The following is a 17,956-nucleotide window of genomic DNA, read 5'->3' on the forward strand; positions in this document are numbered from 1 at the left end:
ACCTGAAAGAACCCAAATAAAGAAAAAGAATAAAAGACCAACACTCGATGCACAAGAGAAAAAAATACAAATCATGCAAACAATTGAAGCAAATTTATTGAGTATGCCCACAAGAAAATTAATCTCAGGGCTATATTGGTGAAATCTATGTACTTTGATTATAATCGTACTTTGAAGTTTGAAAGTACCGAGATGCAGTGAGAAGCTCATCTTGCATACTGTTCATACAGATCAAATCATAACAGTGCATCAAAGTAGAACCAGATAAAACAATAACAATGCAGAAGAAAATGTAACAGCTACAGAGAAAGTGCAGTGCAGGTAGACTAAGTGCAAGATCATAAATTATATCGGAGTTCAAGAATCAGAATAGTCTGAGGCAGAGTAGCCAGGCTTTGGCTCAACAAGGCTTCAGCAAGAACAGGCGGAGTCTAGGTAAGTTCATTCCTTATTTCTTATTCAACTCTAGAGAGAATAGGGGGCATGCCTACAGAGCCAGTGTTCTGCTCTGGGTGTCAAATGTGGGATTTCCAGGAGACTCCCAGCCTCCCCGATAGCCATATTGACACCAGGTGCATAAAGATGCAGCTTCTTAAAAGACCATGTGAGGGAACTGGCGCTTCAACTTGATGGCTTCTTAGGGAAAATGAGGCAGTTATAGACAGGAGCTGCACGGAGGTAGTCACCCCCAGGCTGCAGGAGACTGATAAATGGGTGACTGTCAGGAGAGGGAAAGGGATTGTCAGATAACGGAGCGCACACCTGTGGATGTACCCCTCAACAATAAGTACTCCACTGTGAGTACTGTTGGGGACATGACCTACCTGGGGGAAGCAATAGCGGCCATGTCTCTGGCACCAAGTTCAAAGGGTAAGAAAGTAGGGAAATGAAGAAAATGGCAGCAGTTACAGGGGACTCTACAGTCAGTGGGATAGATAGACACAAAAAGGAAACACGGATGGTAGTTTGCTTCCCAGGTGCAAGGGTCCCAAATGTCTCTGGGCACATCCACAATATCCTGAAAAGGGAGGGTGAGCAGCCAGAAGTCATAGTACATATTAGTACCAAAAGCATAGGAAGAAAACGGGAGGGGGTCTTAAAAAAAGAATATAGGGAGTTAGGAAGGAAGCTGAAAAGTAGGACCTCAATGATAGCAATCTCAGGATTGCTGCCTGTGCCAAGCGACAGTTAGGATAGGAATAGAATGAGGTGGCAGATAAATGCATGGCTGAAGAGTTGGAGCAGTGGGGAGAGATTCAGATTTCTGGATAATTGGGACGTTTTCTAGGGCAGGTGGGACCTGCACAGAAGGGACGGGTTGCACTTGAATCCGAGGGGGATCAATATTCTTGCCGTCAGATTTACTAGAGTTGTTGGGAGTGGTTTAACCTAATATGGCAGGGGGATGGGAACCAGTATGATAGAGCCGAGGTGTACAAATGATGGGTATAACATGAATGTAAGGAAGGACAAGCCAATGACTGGGTACAAATGCAGACAGAGCAAAGACTTAACTTGTACCACAGGCAAAATTAAAAAGGGCGAAGAATATAGGACTGAAGGTTCTGTACTTAAATGTGTGTAGCATTTGGAATAAGGTGGACAAACTCATGACTCAATTAGAGACTGGTTGGTATGGCATTGTGGACATCAATCAGTAGTGGCTGAAAGGAGGTCATAGTTGAGAGCTTAACATCAAGGGATATGCTTTGTATCAAAAGGACAGACAGGAAGGCATAGACAGAGCAGTGACTCTGTTGGCAAGAGATGAAATTACATCTTTAGGAAGAGGTGACATAGGGTCAGAGAATGCTGACCTTTGTGGGTAGAGTTAAGGAATTCCAAGGGTTAAACAAAACATTCTGGAAATGATATATAGACCTCCAAATAGCAGCCAAGATGCAGGGTTGAGATTGCAAAGGGAGCTGGAAAAGGCATTTAGGGTAATGACACAATTGCAATGGGGGACTTCAATATGCAAGGGACTGGTAAAATCAGGTTGGTACTGGATCACAAGAGAATTTGTTGAATGCCTACAAGAAAGCTTTTTAGAGCAGCACGTGTTTGGTTGTTGTGTAATAACCCAGATCTTATCAGGGAGCTTAATGTAAGGGAACCCTTAGGAAGCAGTGACCATAATATGATTGAATTCATACTGCAATTTGAGAAGAAGCATAATTCACATGTATCTGTATCGCAATGGAATAAAGGGAATTATAGAGGTATGAGAGAGGAGCTTGCCTAGGTGGATTGGAGGAAGATACTGGCAGGGATGACGGCAGAGCAGAGATAGCTGAAGTTTCTGGAAATAGTTCACAAGGTACAGGGGTAGGCAACTGTGGCTGACAAAGGAAGTTAAGGCTGACAAAAAAGCTATAAGAAGGGAAAAGATGAAATACGAGAGCAGACTAGCCAATAATATAAAGCAGAACACCAGAAGTTTTTTCAGTTACATGAAGAGTAAAAGAGAGGTGAGAGTTGATTTGGACCACTGGAAAACAATGCTGATGAGGTAGTAATGGGGGACAAAGAAATGACAGTTGAATGGGTACTTTGCATCGGTCTTCACTGTGGAAGTCACTAGCAGTGTGCCAGAGTTCTTCAAGGAATTAACAAAAAGGGTAGACAAAGGAGAGGTAGTTGATGTTATTTACTTGGATTTCCTGAAGGCATTTGATAAGGTGCCACACATGAGGCTGCTTAACAAGATAAAATCCTATGGCATTACAGGAAAGGTACTGGCGTGGATAGCAGAATGGCTGACAGACAAGATGCAGCCAGTGGGAAGAAAATAGGCCTTCTCTGGTTGGTTGCCAGTGACTAGTGGTGTTCCTTTGGGGTCAATATTGGGACTGCTGCTTTTCACATTGTTTGCCAATGACTTAGATAATGGAATTAATGGTTTTGTGGCAATGTTTGTAGATGATACAAAGATAGATGGAGGGGTCAGTAGTGCTGAGGAGGCAATGCGATTGCAGCAGGACTGAGATAAATTGGAAGAATGGGCAAAAAAATGGCAGATGGAATACCATGCTGGGAAATGTATGATAATGCATTTTGGTAAAAAGAACAGTAGTGCAGACTATTATCTAAATGGGGAGAGGGTTCAAACATCAGAGGTGCAGAGAGACTTAGGAATCCTCATGCAAGACTCCCAGAATGTTAATGTACAGGTTGAGTCTGTGGTAAAGGTGGCAAATGCAACGTTGGCATTTATTTCAAGGGGAATGGAATATAAAAGCAAGGAGATAATGCTGAGTCTTTATAAGACACTAGTCAGGCCGCACTTGAAGTATTGTCAACAGTTTTGGGCACCGTATCTCAGAAAGGATGTGTTGTCATTGGACAGAGTCCAGAGGAGGTTCATGAGGATGATTCCAGGAATGAAGAGATTAATGTATGAGAAGCATTTGGCATCTTTGGGCCTGTACTTACTGGAATTTAGAAGAATGCATGGGGGTCTCACTGAAAGCTACCGAATGTTGAAAGGACTAGATAAGATGGATGTGGAGAGAATGTTTCCTATGGTGGGAGTATCCACAGCCTCAAAATTGAGGCGCAACCCTTTGAACAGAGGTATGGAGGATTTTCTTTTAAACTAGGAAGTAGTGAATCTGTGGAATGTTCTGCCACAGACTGCCCTGGAGGCCAAGTCTATGCATATACTTAAGGTGAAAGTTGATCGTTTCCTGATCGGTCAGGGCATCAAAGGATATAACGAGAAGGAAAGTGTATGGGGTTGAGTGGAATTTGGGATCAGCCATGAAGGAATGGCAGAGCACACTCGATGGGCTGAATAGCCTAATTCTGCTCCTATGTCTTATGATCTAATCAGGTTTGTTATTATTACAACGTCGTGAAATTTATTGTTTCATGGCAGCAGTACAGTTCATCTTATTGTACTAGGGAATGATTTAATGGTCTTATTATCTCAGCATGGAAACTATTCTAGAGCCTGAAGATACACACTTTCAGACTTTGGTATCTTCTTCTCAAATGAAGAAAGAAGAGAATGTGTAGGGAGGGTTGTGGTCTTTGATTATGGTGGCTGCTTTATTGAGGCAGCAGGATACACAAGATGCATAGTCAAGTATAGTAAGGAGATTCATTGTTCAAATTTCCTTGGTACCTAATATTCCTACGCTGGCACTTCCATGAACTCAGCTTATCTTGCGGCCTGACAAATAACCATAAAGAGATTTTCATCAAAGAAGGAAATATGTGACAAGTGATTGATTATGTACCAATTAGACCCTATATAGTGGCACGAGATCAATGTACATCAGGCCTTTATAACGTTGGTAACCTAACACAGCCAAAGATTGGATATATCAAGTTATAAGTTGCTAATTATCAACACTGAAGCAAAAGGAAATACCCAAGACACCTGTGAGTTTGCTAGCGTGCAACGGGCACATGCTTACAGTAATCCCTGCACCATATTGGGCCAACATGAGGCAAACCTCAAGCCTTGCTTAATACTGAATAACTGTGGATAACTACTGGTTGTTACCAAATGGCCTCCTGGGGAATCAAAGTTGGAAGTCAAAGCGCTGCACCACCGAAGTGCCCCAGAGGAGAAAAGAGAAAGCAATACTGAAAGAGGATGAAGGAATTAGGAAGGGACAAAGAATGTAGGAAGGGAGGGGAGGGGAAATGTGATTGCAAAGGAAGGAAAATATGATCGGGGTGAAAGTAAGTACCAGATATTAATAATGTGGTTTACTACTGTATTTATCAATTACTTTTCATAAATTTATCTTTTTTGACAAAGAACTTTTTTTATGGCTATTTGTCAGGCCACAAATTAAGCTCAGTTCATGAAAATACTGGTGTAGGAACAGTTTAAGCAATAACCAGTTTATAAAGCAAAGGGATGTATTAGACTTTCGTACCAATTCAACATTTTACTTCAAGAGTAATCTTATGAAGCATAATTCAAAGTGATAGATGACTTAATCATGTAATTGAGAACATTCAAATCAGAGGTAATTTTTTTAAGAAAGGAAGTTTGTACCATTGTTTCCAGTTCATAGCCAGTGAAGAGAGAAAGAAGGGGCACAGGGACGACTCTCGCCATACCCTCTCGGACAGCAGCAACCTGCTCATCAAATTCATGAAGCCTGTGACAAATAAAGCACAGCAAATTAGTAGCTGTTTTACTGTAACTTCTTATAAACCAGAACTTTTATGACCTTAAGATGAAATAACATCAAAACCCAATGCTGCTGTGATCACCCATGATCATTCTCCTTCTTCAGCAGCCTCTCAGGATCAAGGATTCATTCCAGTTCAGATGAAGGGTCTTTTCCCAAAACACTAGTTCTCTATTTCCCTCCACAGATGCCACTTTACCCACCGAGTTCCACCGGTATTCTTTTTGTTGCTCCAGACTTCCAGCATCTGAAATCTCATATCTCTATATCTACTCCTGTATATTTTTTTTTAAACTCCAGATATGGCTTATGAGGCCAGTTTGAGAAGCATAGACACTTCCAGAGATAGGGTAGATAAAAGCTGATGGGGCAGGATAGGTTGTCAGCTTGTGCAAAGACTTGTTCCGCCCACTGCTTGTGCATGGGCTATACGTACATCTGATGCATGGCCTTGGAGTGGAAGAGCAACATTCAGGATAATGCTGAGAACTCCAAGTGGTCATGGGTCCAAAAATCTCAGAAGTCATAGATGTTACATTTCTTTAATGAATCTTTTGAGTACATCCTTGAATCTTTTTTTCTCTGCATGTTTGGTAATGTTATCACCCAGAGATCAGAAAAAAATATTGTTTTTGGGAACTTAGTATGGATTTTGATGTCCTCAGCAAAGCTGCCCTGGTGTAACCAAGGATACTGTGACAGAGAGAGGACATTACAGATCCTTTCAATGAATTTTGAGGAATTTAGATAAATAATGTGGATGGTATTTTTCCAGTGTTGAGAGATGACTGTTCTAGATACTCTGGGTAGCAATGCTGCCCAATGTTTTGTGCCAGATCTGAAGTCCTTATCTCCAAACTTTCTTTTACCATTAGACCATAAAACATAGGAGCAGAATTAGATTATTTGTCCCATCGAGTCTGCTCCACCATAGATCATGGCCGATTTATTTTTCCTCTTAACCCCATTCTTCTGCCTTCTCCTCATAACCTTTGACAGCATTACCAAGCAAGAACTTATCAACACAAGCATTAAATAACAGGCAGGTTAGACAATGGGGTGCTAATGGATGTTGTCCACTTGGATTTTCAAAAGGCCTTTGACAAGGTGCTGCACATGAGGCTGTTAAAGCAAGATTGACAGCATTACAGTAAAGATAAGAGCATAGATAGATGATTGCTGACTGACAGAAAGCAAAGAGTGGGAATAAAAGGGATCTTTTCTGGTTGGCTACCAGTGGTGTTCTGCAGGGACCAGTGTTGGAAATACTTCTTTTCACGGTATATATCAATGTTTGCATGACAGAATTAACGGATTTGTGGCCAAACTTACAGACTACATGAAAACAGGTGGAGGAGCAGGTAGTGGTGAGGAAGCAGGGAGCCTGCAGAAGGACTAAAGACAAATTAGGAGAAAGGACAAATAAGTGGCAGATGGAATATAGTGTAGGAAACATATGGTCATGCATTTTGGTGGAAGGAATAAAGGCATCAACTATTTTTTAAAATGGGGAGAAAATTCAGAAATCAGAGATACAAAAAGATTTGGGAGTCCTTGTGCAGGACTTCCTAAAGGGTAGCTTGCAGATTGAGGTGGTGGTAAGGAAGGTAAATTCAATGTTAGCATTCACTTCAAGAGCGCTAGAATACAAGAGCAAGAATGTAACGCTGAGGCTGTATGAGTGTGATGCCCTGGTTCACATCTTTACTGTTACGCTGTAGGTATTTAATTTAGCAGCTCTGTAAGAGCTGCTGTTCTACTTTCAGCCTGTTTGGGTTATTGTTGAAGATAATGGATGATGTGGAATGTGGGTCATCCAATTAGCAGGAAGTTTTCTTGGTGAGGTACAATACGGATGGGCTTGGGGCTTTTTCTCAAGAGGAGATGAAGAGAGAAAATGCTGGGGAGAGCCGGTCGTAGCATACGATCCAGTGGGAGACCCATTTGTTCCAAATGGATTGCAAGTGGCATTTGGAAGGTGATGTGTGCTTTCGTGTTGATAGGGCAGATGATAGAGAAGGGATATGCTCAGACCAATGAATTGAGATGTGTCTATTTTAACGCAAGAAGCATCATGAACAGAGCGGATGAGCTTTGAGCGTGGATCAGTACTTGGAGCTATGATGTTGTGGCCATTACAGAGACTTGGATGGCTCAAGGACAGGAATGGTTACTTACGAGTGCCAGGCTTTAGATGTTTCAGAAAGGACAGGGAGGGAGGCAAAAGAGATAGGGGTGAGGCACTACTGATCAGATAGTGTCACAGCTGCAGAAAAGGAGGAAGTCATGGAGGGATTGTCTACTGAATCTCTGTGGGTGGAAGTTAGAAACAGGAAGGGGTCAAAAACTCTATTGGGTGCTTTTATAGACCACCCAATAGTAACAGGGACATTGAGGAGCAGATAGGGAGACAGATTCTGGAAGGGTGTAATAATAACAGGGTTGCTGTTGTGGGAGATTTTTATTTCCCAAATATTGATTGGCATCTCCCTAAAGCAAGGGGTTTAGATGGGGTGGAGTTTATTAGATATATTCAGGAAGGTTTCCTGACACAATATGTAGATAAGTCTACAGAGGAGAGGCTGTAGTTGATCTGGTATTGGGAAATGAACCTGATCAGGTGTCAGGTCTGTCAGTGGGAGAGCATTTTGGAGATAGTGATTATAATTCTATCTCCTTTACCATAGCATTGGAGAGGGATAGGAACAGACAAGTTAGAACATAGAACATAGAATACTACAGCACAGTACAGGCCCTTCGGCCCACAGTGTTGTACCGAACCTTAAGCCCTGCCTCCACCCCCCAACCATAAATTCCTCCATATACCTGTCTAGTAGTCTCTTTAATTTCACTAGTGTATCTGCCTCCACCACAGACTCAGGCAGTGCATTCCATGCACCAACCACTCTGAGTAAAAACCTTCCTCTAATATCCCCCTTGAACTTCCCACCCCTTACCTTAAAGCCATGTCCTCTTGCATTGAGCAGTGGTGCCCTGGGGAAGAGGCACTGGCTGTCCACTCTAATTATTCCCCTTAATATCTTGCAAATATGAAACTATCAGGCAGGAAATTGGAAGCAGAAATTGGGAACAGATGTTCTCAGGGAAATGTACGGCAGAAATGTGGCAAATGTTCAGGAGATATTTGCATGGCGTTCTGCATAGGTATGTTCCAATGAAACAAGGAAAGGATGGTAAGGTAGAGGAAGCATGGTGTACAAAAGCTGTTGACAATCTAATCACGAGAAAAAGAAAAGCTTACGAAAGGTTCAAAAAAACTAGGAAATGATTGAGATCTAGAATATTCTAAGACTAGCAGGAAGGAGCTTAAGAATGAAATTAGGGGAGCCAGAAGGAGCCATGAGAAAGCCTAGGCGGGCAGGATTAAGGAAAACCCCAAGGCATTCTACAAGTATGTGAAGAGCAAGAGAATAAGACATGAGAGAATAGGACCAATCAAGAGTGACAGTGGAAAAGTGTGTATGGAACTGGAGGAGATAGCAGAGGTGTTCAATGAATAATTTGCTTCAGTATTCATTATGGTAAAGGATCTTGGCGATTGTAGGGATGATTTACAATGGAATGAAAAGCTTGAGCATATAGATATTAAGAAAGAGGATGTGCTGGAGCTTTTGGAAAGCATCAAGTTGGATAGGACTCCGGGACCAGATGAGATGTACGCCAGGCTACTGTGGGAAGCAAGGGAGGAGATTGCTGAGCCTCTGGCAATGATCTTTGCATCATCAATGGGGATGGGAGAGGTTCCGGAGGATTGGAGTGTTGCAGATGTTCTTCCCTTACTCAAGAAAGGAAGCAGAGATAGCCCAGGAAATTATAGACCAGTGAGTCTTACTTCAGTGATTGGTAAGTTGATGGAAAAGATCCTGAGAGGCAGGATTTATGAACATTTGGAGAGGCATAATATGATTAGGAATAGTCAACATGGCTTTGTCAAAGGGCGCTCGTGCCTTATGTGCCTGATTGGATTTTTGAGGACCTGACTAAACACATTGATGAAGGTAGAGCAGTAGATGTAGTGTATATGGATTTCAGCAAAGCATTTGATAAGGTACCCCATGCAAGGCTTATTGAGAAAGTAAGGAGGCATGGAATTCAAGGGGACATTGCGTTGTGAATCCAGAATTGGCTTGCCCACAGAAGGCAAGAAGTGGTTGCAGACAGGTCATATTCTGCATGGATGTCAGTGTTCAGTGGTGTGCCTCAGGGATCTGTTCTGGGACCCCTTCTCTTCGTGATTTTTATAAATGACTTGGATGAGGAAGTGGAGGGATGGGTTAGTAAATTTGCTGATGACACAGAAGTTGGAGGTGTTGTGGATAGTGTGGAGGCCTGTCAGAGGTTACAGCTGGACATCAATAGGACACATAAGTGGGCTGAGAAGTGGCAGATGGAGTTCAACCCAGATAAGTGTGAGGTGATCGTCTCACACACTTCATTGAAATTACCACAGTGGCTCAGAGCTCTGAGTGAGCACAAGCACAAACGCCTGAATAATGCAGCTTGATGCTGAGGTATGATTCATCTTCATGTTTAAGTGTAGTCACTAGAGAGTGAACAGCATCCTATTCAGCTTCATCATGGGCACTAGCTTCCCAGCTTCAAGGACATCTTCAAAAGACATTGTCTCAAAATGTGGCATCCCTCATTTAGTACCCACCCCTCCCCTCCAGGACATACCCTCTTCTCATTTCTACCATTAGGAAAGAAGAAGAGGACCATGAAGACACAGATTCAACCTTTTAGGAACAGCCTCTTCCCTTCTGCCATCAGATTTCTGAACTGCCCATGAACCCTACCTTGCTATTTTAGCTTTCTTTTCGCACAACCCATCTTTTAATGTACATTTCTTATTATTATTCTTATTATTTGCAGGTTTGGTATTGTCATTTAAAGTAAAATTGGATAGATATATGGACAGGAAAGGAATGGAGGGTTATGGGCTGAGTGCGGGCCAGTGGGACTAGGTGAGAGTAAGCGTTCGGCATAGACTAGAAGGGCCGAGATGGCTTGTTTCAGTGCTGTAATTGTTATATGGTTATAACTTATAGTATATTCTATGTATTGCGCTGCACTGCTGCTGCAAAATAACCAATTTCCACAACACATGTCAGTCATAATAAACCTGATTCTATTTGTTCTGAAGATTAGCTCCATGCCCGCAGGAAGTTTTAATGAACATATTTGAAGGAATGACGCAGCTGTTAAAGAATGGTTCTGTTGTTGACTCCACTGGTTAATATTGTGGCATGCATGTTGTCATGGAATAATCATCAGATACAAATGAATTTCTGAGGGCAACTGAATTTGAAGCGGAAAACCCACAATCCTTCAAAACCGGAATCAGAGACTTTGGATGGGGTTAAAAGAGACCATGTTTATTAATTTTTTTTTTAATTTAGAGATGCTGCACACAGGTCCTTCCAGCCCAATGAGCCCGCATCACCCAATTACGAATTGACCAAACTGAACAGTTGCCCAACTTTGGAATGTGGGAGGAAACCAGAGCTAACCCTCACAATAGTGACCGGTGCTCCTCCATGTATTTTCATTGGAGTCATTGTACAGTGAAGATTATGCCCACTGTGCTTCAGGACAGATGGAATTAACACTGAGCTGTTCCACAAATCCCTTCGGCTAATAGGAGAAAGCAACTGAAGGCAGCAGGGAGCCCCCTCATGTAGTTAAGTGTACCCCTTTCTTGAAGATAGTCATGATGATAGTGTCTCTGAGCTCCTCTGTAATTATCCCACCCCTCCCACACGTCGGCACTGAACCTGTGGATTTGTAACTTCATTCCTGAGTTTCAGAATTTATACTACCGGTTATGTTTCGGTTGGAATATGGCCTTCTCAACTCATATCAGTCAGGTCTCATGACAAAATTACATTATAGAACAACATTTATAACTACGCCAAGTCATTATGAAAGAACATTGAGTGATCCACTTTACCTGTAGTTTACGGCCAGTCTTACATACTCAGCCCTGTTCTCCAGTGTAATATGGGAATGCTTGGAGCTCAGTTGAATATCTTGGCCACTTGCATTTGGCACAGTGAAAGGCAAAGCCATGGCTTCAAATTCCTCAGCTGTAGCTTCATTGTCTCTGATGTACATGAGGCCAGGAATAAAATCTTTATCAACCTACGAGCAAGAACATGGATCAATATATACACAGTTCTTAAAAAGCACCACAGCATCAATGCACAACAGCTTTCAGCTAAATGAAGCTTTTAACCACCAAAGGAATGCCTGGCAGGTAGAGGGATAAAACAGGATATTCTAGGAATCCATAGCTTAGGACCAAAAGAGTAGCCACACAAGAAAAGATATGCAAAGGAAGGTATTTAAATACATAGATAAGAATTTTAAATCTACAGCATAGTGAATTAGTAAGCAACAAATAGAAAATGCTGAAGGAACTCAGCAGGTCAGGCAGCCTCTATGGAGAGGAGTAAACAGTCTACGTTTTGGACTGAGACCCTTCATCAGGACTGACAAACACAAGGGTTATGGGCAAGCATGATTTGATGTCAAATACATTAATAAGTAGCTGTGGGGTGCTTTTTAAAATTAAAACAGTGAGGAACAGACATTATCCAAGGTGATTTAGGAACATCAAGCTTTCAGTAAATCCAAGTTGTTTTTCTTAGTAGATACAGACAAGGTTTACATGACCTTAATTTAGAGAGGTGAACATACAAGTTAAACAGGAAAGTATAGGAATACAGAAGCCCAAATAAAAGGCATATTGAATCATAAAAAGGTATAACAAATGAGGCTTCCAGCTTGCGATATACTGAGTGGGCTAAATCATAAAAATGCAGGGATTTTTTATTGGAAAATAATCAGAGGTTGGCTTGGGTATAAATATTATTGAATGACAAAATTAATATCATTCTCATCCAATTTAAGGCAGTTTCCAGGGAGGAGAAAGAATCCATTAGAAGTTTGCAGAAGTACAGGAGCAGCTTGGATTAATCCAGTTTGTAACTAGAGAGAGTTGCAGGTTCTAGGATTGTGTACCAGATGAACAATCTAGAGATAGAGGTGCTGAGATAAAGCAGGTTTCAATAATATAACAAGCCCTATGTATGTCATGGACAATATGTGGATGATTAGAGAGAAGCAAAGGGGGATCGTTGAGGGACCCCAGAGATAACTGCAGAAATGGGATACACTGTTGTTATTGGAGGTGCCTTACAACAATTATATAGGCAACAATGAAAACAAGTGGGTGCTACTCGTTGAACCGGATAACAGAAGTACGAATGATGTACACAATGTCAAAAATTGCAGCGTGATCGCGAACAAGGATGGAGCACTGGTCATGATTACAGGCAGTATTATGGCTTTAGTGTACGGATAGAACCGAGGAGGACACAAATCTGACAAGAAGATTCCAACACAGGACTTCAAGAAGAATTTTGGGAGCTGCTGCTGAAGACAGAATATCAGTTGTGAAATACATACTAAAGGAGGAAGTTATACTATTTGGACACAAGTTAAAACAACTACTAAAAGCAAAATGTACAGTAGTTATAAATAAACACAAAAATCAGCGTTTACCTCACTCAGATCAGCAATTGTTAGATTCATTCCTGCCAGTTGCTTCCAGACAGGCTCAGCTAAATTAAGACTCAAAGGACTGCCAGTACGTATAGCAATACCCAGAAGCACACCTAACACGACATCACAAGTGGAAAGTTTCAGAATAATATTTTTAAAGCAGCAAAAGCAGATAATCTTTGACTGATTCACAAACAGAAGAAAGTAACAATTTTTCATCTGCTCTATTTAAACCCAATGCAGCATCTTGAATTGTGGTTCAATCTTGCTCTACAAAATTCAGTACTTGATCTAGCCCAGAACTAGCAAAGCTTTTTGAGTGCATGCTCCCAAATTGGCAATAATCTTTTTAAAAATTCTCACACTTGGCATGGCAATTCTGAGCAGAGATTATCATTGATTAGCAGAGATTATCATTGATTAATGAATTAGTAACAGTAATTATGGACTTTCTGAACAAGCTGAAAAAGGCAAATAATTTTTAAAAATCTCACCAACTAATTTACTTAAGTAATATATTTTTCTAATATAACAGAAAAAATGTGAAAAAAATAAATATTCACAGAGGCACTAAACTACATACAGTATTTATCACTGTTATCATTGAATATCCAATGTTCACTCACAAACATCAGAAGAAAACAATATCAGCAGATTGAAGCCAATGCCAACTAGCCCAACTATTTACTATTCAACTACTCGCTTACGAGGATTTCAAAGTGTATCATCTAACATTGAGTGTTCTCACAATTGTCCAGCTGGCACCAAGTTCATGTCAGACGTTTCGTGTGATGATATCTCACTACTCTCGGTTTGTTAAAAAAAAATCCGCTGTTTCATCTGTTTTCACTTACCAAGATTAAATTCCATCTGAAATTATTCTGTTTAACTTAACAGCTGATCAATGTCTTTCTGGGGCCAAGGACTAGCCCTGTCAGTATCCACAACTCACCAATTTTTTCTGTCAACTGAAAAATGACCAGCTGCTCGTTATCCAGGTCTGCCGACTAAATACATTTTGCTCCAATTAATTTAGTTCAGTCAGGGTCTCTTGGCTTTTTCTGCCAATGTTCATTCATGCAATATTTTCTAAATGTAGACTCTCAAGTCAATCCCACTACACCAATAGCTATCTGTAACCTACTCTCCTTATAATGGAATAAAACTCCCTTAAGCACCATTGTACACAATATCAATTATGAGTTCACCTGGCTCATTCACCATTCCCACACCCCTTGCTCTGTACCGTCTAACTGTTCACATTAGCCCATGCTAGCCATAGTCTTACCTACACTTCTCCAGAAATTCTAAGGACATCCCCACACTCTTTAAAAATAGCACATGCATGGGGATTATATGGAGTATTGTAAGGTCTGCAGCTATGTCTCAACCACTATTGCTGGATGCCAAGTCTTCTAGGAACACAAATCTGAACCAGCTTGGGACCATGACAAGCCCAGTCTAATCTTCTGACAAATTCAGACCCAGATACATATGCGATCCAGACCCAGTTACAGATCCTTCCCTATATAACAGTAGGATGCTGTAAATACAATGATGACTTCTACTTCAATGTTTCATGCAGTGAGTTTGACTCATACCATGCTCTCAATGAAAAAACAAAAATCACACCTCCTCTAACACTTTAAAACCACTCCACTGCTGCTTCAAAAACAAAATGTGTTTGATTCTCAGCTCTGTCCTACTACAAGTTTACCTTGCCATACAATAAATCTCTAAAGAAAGAATCTAATTTCCTAATCTTGATATTCAATTGCATTTCTTTTAAAATATGGATTTTTCATTTCACCTTTAAATTTTGATTTTATTGCTTCAATTTAAAATTAAGTTACTTGCAACATAAAGACATTGGAATAAGCTACATACCAAGAAATCTGAACATGTTCATGTGGAGCAGTGATTTGGCTGCTGGATTTAGCAGAAAGCAGTCCCTGTTGGCTCCAGATTCATCTCTTCCATTTGGAGTGACAATCAACAATGGTGTCAAACCATTCTGGAGCTCTTCACACATCTCAGCAATTGACTCGCTATAGCCACCACCACAGTCATCCACAGACTCACCTGGAGCAAGAGACCAGATTTTCCTCTGATAAATCAATCATTATTTCATTCATTTCTGATTCTGTGCCTGATAATTTTTGCATGTTTGGTGGGGTACATAATAAAGAAAATTATCAAATTCTTCAAAATCTGAACAGGCCTATAATTCCACAGAGAAGAGCATTCAGGGGCGGTGTCAGTTCAGGACCCTTGTGCCACAATAGCCACCTGCATTTACGTCCTTCTCCCACCAATGACCACAAGAGGCAAAGATCTTGGACCAGGTTAGTGTCTAAAGTGCAGAAAATAGCAAAGAGAAAGTAAAAACTAAAAAATTCTGGGTCTTCCTCTTAGAACTAACAAACTTGAATAGAAAGAAGGAAAAAAAGTTTAAATTAGAGGTAAAAAAAAATCAGCTCTACATAAATTAACAAAGGAAAGAAAAACACGCAATATTTAAATTCATAATTAAATATACCGACAAACTTGACTTTCCAGACACGGTGCGGGAGCAACAGGCTATCAGGACTTAGAGAGCTCATCTTTGCACACATCTGACCAAAAACAGATTTTGTGCCATCAGGACCTGCCAAACCTCCTTTACTTCTGGATCGCTTGACCTAAAGAGAAGGATACATTTTAGGCTTCAATGTATGAAGCAGTCTAAAACATGGACATTTATTTCAAAATGCATGCAGAACAATTTAGGAAAACTAATTTCACCATCGTCTAAATCATTCACCAAAATCATTTCAAATAAGATTCTGTAGTCTCCATACTTGCCTACATGGCTAAAAGATTACAGCCAAATTAGAACACTTTCTACTTTATATTCATTACCATTGTCCTTACTAAACTCCACTTTGTCTCATTGAATCAAACTTAAAATTGTTTTGCAGCCTCACTGTGTTCAATTTGGATAATTCCCTGCCACACCCCCCCCCCCAGTAATGTGTAGTACACAAAAAACTATTCCTTTAAATGAGTCTTTTGTCACACAATTTTGCTTTTTAAAAGCCTGTTCCTAAAAAGTTTATCCTCATTTTAAAATATTGGCAGCAGTCACTCAAACCTTATCTTTAGTTTCTATTTGTCAACTCCTAGGATGCAAAACTGGGCTGAGAAGTGGCAGATGGAGTTCAACCCAGATAAGTATAAGGTGGCTCATTTTGGTAGGTCAAATATGATGGCAGAATATAGAATTAACGGTAAGACTCTTGACAGTGAGCAGGATCAAGGGATCTTGAGGTCTGAGTCCATAGGATACTCAAAGCTGCTGTGCAGGTTGACTCTGTGGTTAAGAAGGCAAACGGTGCATTGGCCTTCATCAATCATGGGATTGAGATCAAGAGCCGAGAGATAATGTTATATAGGACCTTGGTCAGACCCCACTTGGAGCACTGCGTTCAGTTCTGGACGCCTCACTACAGCAAATCCTTGCAGAGATTCAAACTGGGTGATTTTTAGGATTGGGTAACCCAGAAAAATGAGCAAGCAAAGCGATGATGGGGAAAGAATACAATTTCCACTCCCAAAGATGAACTGTCAAAGGAGAAAATTGATAATGAAAAAGGGGACAATATAATCTTGTGACTAAATGTTTTAAACTGAGGAAACGAAGGATTTTCATGAAGTTCAATGAATGGTCAAAACAATTGCCAACCCATCACTTCTGTATCTTACAGCCCATGAATTTTAAGGAGCAAAACATTTTATTACACTTACCAATAGACAGGTTATATACAATAATATTAATAAGCTATTTTCAGTCTTCACAAAATCATAATGCAAAGAATGACAGATTGAGAAAGTACACAGGATAATCTAACCAATACTGGATCACTGAACACTTCCAGAGGATATGCAGTGACTAAAGTATATAGAATAAATTACAAGAACTATCAGAAATTCACTGCAAAATGCAAGTCACGGCTTTAATACCACAATCCCCTACCTAATGAAGAAAAATGTCCTCTGACAAGACTATTTTTAAAAAAATGCTCTAATAGGCAGTTGTCAGGCTTCCATTTATGCTTCAGCCTCCTTTTACCACATCATCTCAAGTCCTTTAACTTATAGATTTACTATCACTTCTGCTATGAACTCTCCACTATTGCACTTGAATCCCAATTAAACAACTCTCCAGACTCATCCTTCTCAAATCCAGCTGTTTTCCATCACCTCCTACTTCTTAAAACTTGGTACTGACTATCTGCCTCTCAGCATAGCATTGTCCAGTTCATTCAGTATTACTCTACATTATGTGCCCTGATACTTTCCACATTATAAATATCAAAGTTCAAAGTACATTTTTATCAAAATATGTATACTGTATACAACCTCGAGATTCATCTTCTTGCAAAGTCACAAAGAAACACATAGAACCCACTTAATGAAAAAACCCACACACCATCAAATATGCATAAAAAAGAACAAATTGCACAAACAACAAAAAGTGAACAAATAACACAGAACATTAAACACCAAACCACAGAGTCCACAAAAGCAGCCACAAGGTGCTGAGCAATTTTTTATTCTCAATAACAGGGGTTCCCAAGCTGGGTTTCATGGACCCCTTGCTTAAGGGTATTGGTCCATGGCATAAGAAATGTTTAGGAACCTCTGATCTATATAAAAGAGGACACCTTAACAATTTTCCAAATGAACTTTGAAAGTAACAGCAAAATTGTATGATGGACTTGGTGACCTTATAGGAGTTTCTAAAATAATGAGGGATATGGATGAGAATCTTTTTCCAAGGGCAGGAGAGTGGAGAACTACAGGGAACAGGTTTCAGGGGAGTAGGGGAAGAAATCCGAAGAAGATCCAAGGAGTATGTTTTTTCACACAGAGTGGTGAATATCTAAATCAAACTACCAGAGGTGGTGGAAGCAGATGCAATTACAATGCTAAAATGTATTTGGACAGGAAAAACAAGGAGGTATAGGCCTGATGTGGGTGTATAGGAATTCCTTAAATAGGCATCATGGAAGAGGGGAGCTGAAAGGACCTATTTCTATGTGGTAGGATTTTATAATTGTGTGGAATGTAATATTCTGTGCAATCTCAAGGAATGAACATCAAAAATGGCTGGTAGAATAGTCGAACTTCCTGTTTTAGCACCTTAACTGGTTTTGGCTTGCTGTAAAATT

At 40.4% G+C, this 17,956-nt stretch overlaps 1 protein-coding gene across 8 annotated transcripts in view; it reads right to left on the reverse strand.

Moving 5' to 3' along the window:
* Window positions 1-17,956, reverse strand: part of herc2 (HECT and RLD domain containing E3 ubiquitin protein ligase 2) — a 244,342-nt gene that overhangs the window by 2,603 nt on the left and 223,783 nt on the right. For all 8 annotated transcript variants that reach the window (XM_073044124.1, XM_073044123.1, XM_073044120.1 and 5 more), the window contains 5 exons: window positions 15,283-15,424; window positions 14,631-14,825; window positions 12,744-12,856; window positions 11,128-11,318; window positions 5,018-5,123 (listed from right to left, as the gene is read on the reverse strand). In XM_073044124.1, coding sequence (XP_072900225.1) covers window positions 5,018-5,123; window positions 11,128-11,318; window positions 12,744-12,856; window positions 14,631-14,825; window positions 15,283-15,424 — 747 coding nt within the window. The remainder of the gene's footprint in view (window positions 1-5,017; window positions 5,124-11,127; window positions 11,319-12,743; window positions 12,857-14,630; window positions 14,826-15,282; window positions 15,425-17,956) is intronic.

The sequence above is a fragment of the Hemitrygon akajei genome, chromosome 4 (genome assembly GCF_048418815.1).
Source record: "Hemitrygon akajei chromosome 4, sHemAka1.3, whole genome shotgun sequence".
Taxonomy (NCBI): Eukaryota; Metazoa; Chordata; class Chondrichthyes; order Myliobatiformes; family Dasyatidae; genus Hemitrygon; species Hemitrygon akajei.